Raw genomic sequence first — 9,977 nt, 5'->3', positions numbered from 1 at the left:
CCTAACTCGGCTCGAGCTCAAAGGTTGCCAAATACACTATGCCGGGCTCCGCTTGGCCCGAGCTCGACCAAAATTCTTCAATTGGTTTTGAGTCAAGCTTGAGCCCGAGCTCCATTAAAAAGCTTGTCAAGCCTTAAGTGGGCAGCTCGGCTCACTTAAGGCTTGTTTACAATCTATTAGAAATTTAGATATAAAGGTTACAATTTTTTTTGATAAGTAATATAAAGGTTACAATATATAAATACAATTATAAAGATACCAAATAACAAAATAAAACACAAAACAAAACAAAACCAAAACAAATTGTCCAACTTTTCTAAATAAATTGTCCAACAAAAATCTCAAAAACATTCTAAAGATAACCAAATAACTGAATAAAACACACACAAAAAAAAAAACAAAAACAAAAACAAAAAAAAAAAACAAATTGTCCAACTATTGGAGATAGGGAGCTCTCTAAAGCACGATTCATGTATGAAAAGCAGTCCATCTCCAGCATATTTACCTGCAAATCATGATTAAAATTAGATAAAACAAATAAACAAACAAAAGGCAATCATGAAATATTTAAAACATAGAAAGGGCATTATACAGAAAAGAACCTCATCAATAAACAGAACTCCAGGGACAAGCTCCGCTACACCTTCATCAATATACCAGTTAACAACCTGTCATTAAGAAAACCATAAAAACTAACTTCAAAGCTAGATAGAAATGTAATTTCGAACTACAATAGAAGATTTCATCTGTAATACATCAGAATGGGATGAAGACAGGCACAATTAGAATAATTTTATCTATTACTTCGAAAATAAAAGATGGACTAACCCAAATCCACCCCTCGCCTTTACCACTTAGGACAGGCCAGCAGTTACCAATCCATTTAGAAGCTCAACTTACTTAGCCACAACAGTCTTGATCTGGTATGGAACAGAGTCAGGAAATGTCCAATACTAGTATTATGAATTAGTGTCACATCTATGACTTTAAGGAACATACAACACACTCAAAGAATCAGCAGTTGAAGAAAAACAGACCTGAACTATCTCCTTTTTGTGAACCTCTCCTTTAGGAAGTGGAACATACTCTTCTGCTTCAAGGTCAAATTCTGTTGCAAAAGCATCACTTCTGCGGCTCTGCCCAATCTGGAGAAAGAATAAAAAAAGAATTTTCAAAAGGCTAAAGCAACAGCTATCAAAGTAACATCGACAGCTTAATTTGATACAAACATCGAACAGCTTAATACAAATACAAGAACATAGTCAGGTAATCTGATTATCAAGAAAATTTGCAGAGTAGTCAAAACAGGTAATCTGATTATCAAGAAAATTTGCAGAGTAGTCAAAACAGGTAATCTGATTATCAAGAAAATGCAAAACACATACTGCCATTGAAATTCAATTAGAGAGAAAAATAAAAAATAAAAAAAGGTTAACAGAATTGATGTAAGCTATGTTATAATCAATACAACTCCTAACAAATCAATCTAAGAACCCATTTATAAAATCAGAATACCAAAATCAGCAATAATACACCAAAATCAAATCCTCGAATCAGTAAAATTTCTTTATATTCATAAACAACCCAATCGATACAACTCCAACCAAATCAATCTAAGAACCCATTTATAAAATCAGAATACCAAAATCAACAATAATACACCAAAATCAAAATCAACAGCCATATATCCCACTTAAGTTTAAAACCAAAATCAAATGCCACTTACCTTGCTTGGCTTGCTACAAGAAAACAAGAGCCAAACAAGAAGGTATTGTAGTTTTGAACAAAGCTCACCTTCGGAGACTTCGTTACACTGGTTGAGAGCGTCCAGGGCAGACTCGAACGGGTGAAAAGCGGTGGGCAGCCTCTCAATCTAAACAAGACGGGCTGAAAACAAAACAAAACAAAAGAATCTGTGAGGCGAGAAAACCGTGAGACGCTCTGAATCTAAACAAAACAAAAGAAAACCAAACAGACCTTCACTGAGAGGCGAGACAGACCGTGAGAGGCGAAACAGACCGTGAGAGGCGAGGAGAGCACAGAGCGGCAGAGCCACAGAGGCGAGGCGCGAAAGCACAGAGAATCGAAATCGAGAGCGCCTGAGAGAGAGGGGCAGCAGTCGGCAGATAATCGCATGGTTAGAAACTGATCGCCGGTTAGTGGTAACTAATACATGTAACCGCCCGTTATAACCTCTTTTCAAAATTGGGCGTTTTATGCTTTTTTTTATGGGATTTTTTTGGACTTTTTTGGGTTTTTTGGGCTTTCTCAAGATAAATATATAATCAATTTTGGGCGTTTTATGCTTTTTTTTATTTTTTATTTTTTTTTTTGTTAATCACTCTAACATTTTTACCTCTTTTTTTTTTTTTTTTTTTTTTTTGTATTTTTTTTTTTTTTTTTTTTGTTTGTATTTTTAGTGTCTTCTTAGGCCAAATTGCTATAAAAAATAAAAAATAAATAAAAGCCCACATTGAAAAATCAAAAATGTTGACCCCAAATTTACATTTACTTCTACTTTAAAAAAAAATTCCTTAAATATAAATCATTAAATCATAACCTATTAAAATTTAATATGATTAACTTGAATAAAATATTTGAATTGTCATTGAATCATATGATTAAGTATTGATCTCATACATTTATATTATTCATATGCATATATGTATAATTATAATTTATAACATATATGGACTTGTTAGTTTATAACATACATTGGAATTAAGTCTCTAGATACTTAATTGTTGTATTAGTATGAACTTGCATAACTTATGAGTTATAATGTCATATTATATATGTATAATTTGTTATTATATAATCAAATAAATTATAATGATAATACATTAATACTTCAATTGTAGTTATAAGTAACACATTGTTCAATCCAATGTTAATTACTTAATTTGATATTATACGAATCACACTATCATTGTACATTAATAACATGATTAACTTTAATAAGTATTTGAATTGTCATTGAATTATATGATTAAGTATTGATTTTATACATTTATATTATTCAATATGCATAATTGCATATACGTATAATGTATAATTATAATTTATAACATATATGAACTTATTAGTTTATAACATACATTGGAACTAGTCTCTAGATACTTAATTGTTGTATTAGTATGAACTTGCATACTTATGACTTACGAGTTATGTCATATTATATATGTATAATTTGTTATTATATAATCAAATGATTTAATGATTAATTGATCATGTGATATAATCATATAAATTATAGTGATAATATATTAATACTTAAATTGTGATTTAATTATCTCAATAAAAAAAATTGTGATTTAATAATCAATTGATTATGTTATATGTATAAATATTATTATAAAAATATATTATATCAAAAGGCGGTTAGCGGTTACGGTTGGTAAACCCAATAACCCTAACTGCTAGGCGGTTATAGCGGTTAAGACGGTTAAGTACTTAAGCAGTTAGCGGTTAACGATTAGCAAACGATTTTCTAACCGCCCGCATTGACACCCCTAAACGCAGAACAAAGAAATTTAGGTTAGAGTTAGGGGTTTTTTTTTTTTTAAGAGATCTATTTATAGCATCTCCTGGAATTAATCCTTTGTGTGCATCTGATGGTGAGAGCGGTTCCCTTGATCAAATCTAACGATTGAGATTAAATTAAATTAAGTTGGACGGCTATGATTAAATTCAATCAAAAATTCAAAATTCAAAATTTAGGAATTATGAATAAAAATTATGTTATTTAGTATTATTTACGGTCAGTTTGATATTTCAATTTTAATAATTGCGATTTTTAAAATTGTGTTTTTTTCAATCACGTATTTTTTTTCTTATTTTAAATTTAGTGTTTTTTAAATGACAATGTCAAACGCTTTATGTCACACACACTACTAGTCTATTATGATATTACATATAGTATTATTTAGTTAATATGTTAAAATGTTAATGCTTGGAGGGCCCCTACTATCATGTCCATCCTGAAAACACCCATTTTGCAGCCTCTAATTATTATGTGACACATCATCAATTTAAGAAAAATGCAAAAAATAAAAGTGAGAACAATCATACCAAATCAGAGAAAAAAAAAACCCGTAGCCGGACCAACGGCGTGGGTCTGGCGAGACCCACGGGTTTGACTGGCGATGAACGCCTCAAACCCCGCCGGCCGTGACTCGCCTCAAAACCCGTTTTTAATGCCTCAAAACTCGTTTTTGGATTCAAAACTAAAACCTAGAGGTGGAAGCCTGGAAGGTTAACCTTTTAGGGATTTTATCAACTTAAAATCTAGTGTATTTTGGTCCAACTTATTTTTGTGTACTTTTTATGTTTTTGCTTATGTGTCCGTTATTGATTGGGGGCTGTAAAAGGGGTATTATCCAGATGGTCCTTATAAAAGGTTTTCTCTAATGCTTAACAAAAGTCAAGTATATAATGTCAATATTAATATATATTGCATCTTATATGTAAACATTTATATACTTATATGATTGTATCATTATATGGGTTAATGTTAATTGTTATATACTTATATTATATGATCTCATGATCACGATTCATGACATATGATTTAAATTCAAATTGTTAAGTTTTCACTTACAGCAAATTGTGATTATAATATATAAATTATAAGAAACACATTAGTTACTAATTATCAATAATTTAATCTAATGGTAATGCTCAAACTCTAAGTCCTAAATTCCTTATGATCTAACGGTCATACACTTATACTTAATTTTTTTTTTTTTTTTTTTTTGACATGTCGCACAAGGGGGGGAGGGGGATTCGAACTAATGACCTCCGCTTCATTAGGCGTGATCCCAGCCGATTGAGCTACCTCTTGAAGACATACTTAAATTATATGATCATATTATCTCACAATTCATATTAATATTATATTAGATCTAAAATCATGTGATATACGTTTTCTAATAATAAAATATATATAAGTATAATGTATTGGTTAAATAACACAATAACTTATGCAGATATACCATATGATTATATAATGATTAATGATTATGTGATATACGATTCCAATTTTCAAAGTATTATCACTTAACACCCCTACATATTATATATGTATAATTTGTTATTATATAATCACATGATTTAATGATCAATTGATCACCTGATATAATCATGTAAATTATAATGATAATACATTAATACTTCAATTGTGATTATAAACTTATAAGTAACACATTGTTGAATCAAATACCAATTACTTAATTTGATATTATATGAATCACATTGTCATTGTATATGAATAATTGATTAAGTATTTGAATTGTCATTGGATCATACGATTAAGTATTGATCTTATACATTTATATTATTATTATTATTATTATTATTATTATTTTATTTTATTTTTATAAGAACACTTTCGAGAAAAAAACAAAGCAAAAAACAGGAACATGAGAACCAATTATTCAATAATCAATATGCATATAATATAACCAATTATATATATAATATAACGAGTCGGACGAGCGAGTCGAGTTGGGCTTTATATGAGCGTTAAACGAGTTAGCCTCGCGAGCCCCTATCGGGTTTTGTCGAGAGCGTCAGGTATGTATCTCTTATTTATCGAGCGAGTTTCAACAGTAACAAGCAGGTTACTACAGTACTGGGCTCGGGTTCGGGCCGAGCTTAGCCAAGCGGGTGTCAAGCGGGCTGTCGGACGAACTGGTTTATTTACAGCCCTATATTGGAGAGCGGTAGATAAGTTGGCCTATCCATTTCTCATGTTCATGTTGTGACTGATGGATACAACAGGCCTATTTATAGGCCAAGACCTTTATCGAATTAACCTTACGTTCCTTCCTTCCATCAAGGAAGACAACTTTTAGTGAAATGAAATAACCTTTCACCTTTAGTAGTTATCAATATATTAATTACCCAAAAGTTTAATTTAAATGAGAATTCTATTAATATTATATGCTATATACATATAATATATGTGACATGTGTGACACCTTAGAAGATTTATTCTAACATTCTCCAAGTTGGCGCACATGTCACATCTTTAAAATCATTTGGGTAACTAAAACTGAATATGACCATATTTAAAAACTACTCAAGCTTTAGTTTTATTTAGAGAGATACAATGCATGAATCACGGCGGTTATGTTATTATATTAACATTTCCTTCAATGTATTACAATGTATTAATCTTTCTAAACAAAATATTTATATGGTATAATTTTGTATGAATAAGTTCTAATAAGTCATTCGGGGTCTAATTTTATTTATACATGTGCACAAAAACTTTATAACAATAACTTTATGTCTATAAACCATTAGAGATCTGACAATGAGAAGGTCTTAGACGGTGGAAACTGTGTTATTTGCTTTAATAGCAAACACCATCTCGAGTAGAAATAGTTTGAACATAAAGGCATGGTGACAATGGAAGCTAACGTGAAACAACCACTAAAAAGGTCCTAGAAGTATGTTTCTATGTTTTCTTACATTGGTATTAGAACAATTACGTTGTTTTCGTACTTTTGGGTCTCACATGGCACCAATGGCAGAGCCAGAATTTTAGTTCAGAGGAGGCAATTCTTTTTTTTTTTAATGAACGAAAAAATAAAGTTAAGCAAAATTAATTAAAAAATATTAAAGAATATAACTTATGAAATAAATAAATAATTCAATAAAAATTAATTATTATTCAAAACACATAAATGTAACTTACAATTTACTTTATGCCTGGCGCGTTAATTTATCAGATTGTGATCAATGTATTTCTTGGCAATAAGAAAAGTAAAAGACTACACTTGTTTAAAGTCTCTGTGCCACGTACAACCTAGATTTTTTTAAATTTTTATTTTTATTTTTTTAAGCCCTTTCAGTCGATGCAGACTTTATGTCAACTTTTTTGATTTTAAAATTAAAATTAAAAAAATCTCAAGTTTTATGTCAATAGGGACCACACGCATTTAACTGCCTCTTTTCAAATCTCAAAACGATGTGTTTTGAGCTTTATTTAAACTGTGTGTTTTGACAAAAAAATGAATAGAGCCATCTTCTTCCCTCTTCCTTCTTCTACCTTTCTTTTGATGATATGTCAAACGTAAGAATTCCTTTAAATAAAAATCAAATTAAACCAAATGTCTCATAACATTTTAGATATAAGCCATCTTATTATTATTTGTACAACTCATCACAATAAAACTTAACGCTTAAACCATTAGAATTAACATAGAAAGTAGGTTGTAAAAATACAAACTAATGTGCTAGGTGCACTTATTCAATTCTTTTTTTATGTGAGGACTTCTTTCTCGAGTTTCCTTAGCCTGTAGAACCATTTGTGACATCATCTCAGTTGTTTTAAAACACAAACAGAAAGGGTGAGTCAAATACTCAGTAAGTACATACAACATACAATAAATAAAATTAGAAAAAATTTTAAGTTTCAAAACATAAAAAATACAAATAAAACATTCACATACATCATAAATCTTCTCTTTCCTTTAAACTCTTGAGCGATTGACACATAATTACTCCGTGTGTGTAAGGGTTGGCGATCAACATAAGACCAGCTCCATGCCAGTGGCCACATGTGGGGCCACATCTAGGTTATGGACGTCACTTGATAAACTATGATGCAATCGAGTGAGCCGTTCTTGATGGACCATATAAGATGGTTGCAACAAATAAGTGCACTTAGAACAGTAGTTTGTTTTGTTCCAGCGTACTTTCTATGTTAAGTCTAAGGGTTTAAAGGTTAAGTTTTAGTGGGATGAGTTATAATAATAATAACAATTTAAGATGGCTTAGGTTTAATTTTTTATATGACGTTTTGTTTGATTTGATTTTTAGTTTATGGAATTCTTATATCCTTATGTTTTTGATTGAGTGCACTACTCGAAAAATGACCTATACCGACGTTGATAATAGGTCATCAACATCCACTTTTTGGTTGACGCTGATACCTTTCGAATTTCAATTTTTTATTTTAATTATTTTGATAGAGAGTAAATAGTTTCAACCAAAATTGGATGCTGATGACCATTATCAGCATCCACATAAAATAGTCGACGCTGATAATAGGTCAGCAACGTCCACTTTTGGGTTGACGCTCATACATTTAAATTAAATTTTTTTTTTTTATATTTTAATTATTTTGATAGAGGGTCAATAGCATCAACGAAAAGTGGATGCTAATGACCTATTATCATTGTCGTCAAAAAATAGTCGACGATGATAATAGGTCATCAGCTTTGATGTATAGTGTCTCCCCTGTGGCTCGTAAGAAAACACATTAGTGATGTGGACGTTGATTGTTTATTAGTAGCGTCGACATTTGTCGACCCTAATAGTAAATTATCACCACTAATTGTTTTCCCACCTCAACCCATGCACGCACAACATAATTTCCTGCCAGGATATTAGTGTTGACATATTAGCGTCAACTTGAAAGTGGACACCAATACTAACGTGTTTTTAGCATTAAGGTCGAGTATTAGCTGTGGACACTAATATGTGCTTATTATCATCGACGGTAAAAAGTCAACGCTAATAATGTTGCTGCTAATGGGCAAAAGTTCTTGTAGTGTATTTTTTGTAGTGAGAGAGAGAGAGAACTTTATACCAGACCCAAGATTAATGATCATAGACTTTATGCAATTAAGAGCGCAATCCATGCTCGCATCTAAAAGATTGCATAAACTGATCATCGCAAAATTCGTAGCCGTTTCGCCTGCTTATGCAATACATACAACATGTCATAGGGCATATTAGATATTTATAGATTTTTTTCATCGGGTTTTTAAAATCAATCAATGGAGGGAAATGAAAATACTGAAGGAGAACAGAGGAGGGAGGAAGAGAGGAGGGGAAATAGAAGGAAGGGCAAGAGGGTCATTTGCTTCTACCACAATTGCTTCTGCCACAAAAGCATAATCAATGCAATTAGCACCATAAGTGTTTTCTTCATATCATTTCATTTCTTTGCTCGCATAATCTCTGTTGAAATATTTTGTTATTTAGAAGAAAGAAATCCAATTTTTGTGATGTATGAGTTGTTGTATAATTTCAAATAAAGATATTTTAAATTAAAATTTGTTTTATTTTCTAACAAGTTTTTATCCAATTGAAAAGTTTCTATTAATTTAGATAGAGAATTAACAAGAGCGAATTTTGACAAGGTCTATTGACTTTTTGGTTTATATTATTTTTAGTTAAAGTTGTATATCTTTTCACTAGGGTTATGAGTAATGTTGTTCCTAGATTTATTATAGGGTTAAATACCTTATAAGTACTAGGGTTTTAATTACTTTATTTTTTTACCTAAGTTTCAATTTGTATCACATACTATCTATGTTATCCATAAAAACGGGATTACTACCCTTCTATATTCCATCAAAAAAACTAATTGTGTCCTTAAAAAAACTGTCACGTGTCCTAACAAATTTTTTTAAAAAAGAAGAAAATTAAAAAATCATAAAAAAAATTATAAAAAAAAAAATTCACAAAAAATTAGAACACTTGGTAAATGGTGAGATTTTTTTTTACCAAATTTAGAAGGAGGTACTAATCCCTTTTTTATCGATAATGAAAAACCTAATTGATTTCAATTTACACCTGTTATGATTGAATAGGTGTTTCACAAAATAATGTGCGGAATTAGATCTAGCCTAACTTAGAATAGTCAATCAAATACAGACATGCAATGAATCTTAAAGTACACAGATATTTGGTTACGAAGATGAAATCATTTAGAGAAATCTCTAAATGTAAAACCTTTTCGGGGCAACCAAACCCAAAAAATCACTTCACTATAGAAAAACAAGAATTTACACAATGTCAAACTTACAAAACCTTTGCTCGTGACAATTCAATGTATTAGACAAGCGACCCACTTGTCTGCTACCGCACTAGTTCTTCCAGAACCTCTGGAGTGTTTCTTCTATGTGATCTCCTTCACCGGAACTCCGATTGGCTTCAAGTGTTGATCATAAAACAAT

The 9,977-nt window shown here is 30.9% G+C and overlaps 1 protein-coding gene across 1 annotated transcript; it reads right to left on the bottom strand.

The window, feature by feature from the left end:
• Positions 1–352: 352 nt before the first annotated feature.
• LOC132187990 (uncharacterized) lies at positions 353–2,143 on the bottom strand. Its single transcript, XM_059602411.1, has 6 exons — positions 1,978–2,143; positions 1,795–1,887; positions 1,038–1,145; positions 603–668; positions 437–505; positions 353–370 (listed from the first exon to the last, which is right to left on the bottom strand). Exons 1-6 carry the CDS (start codon positions 2,134–2,136, stop codon positions 353–355), a joined length of 513 nt encoding a protein of 170 aa, XP_059458394.1. The 5' UTR covers positions 2,137–2,143.
• Positions 2,144–9,977: the final 7,834 nt, after the last annotated feature.

Source organism: Corylus avellana, chromosome ca7 (genome assembly GCF_901000735.1).
Source record: "Corylus avellana chromosome ca7, CavTom2PMs-1.0".
NCBI classification, from domain to species: Eukaryota; Viridiplantae; Streptophyta; class Magnoliopsida; order Fagales; family Betulaceae; genus Corylus; species Corylus avellana.
This window is presented reverse-complemented; position numbering and strand designations above follow the sequence as displayed.

Coding starts and splice junctions, on each gene's coding strand:
- LOC132187990 (XM_059602411.1), bottom strand. CDS start 2,136: ATGCGATTATCTGCCGACTGCTGCCCCTCTCTCTCAGGCGCTCTCGAT. Junction 1,888..1,977: donor TGTCTCGCCTCTCAGTGAAG/GTCTGTTTGGTT, acceptor TTTTGTTTTCAG/CCCGTCTTGTTTAGATTGAG. Junction 506..602: donor GAGTTCTGTTTATTGATGAG/GTTCTTTTCTGT, acceptor CATGATTTGCAG/GTAAATATGCTGGAGATGGA.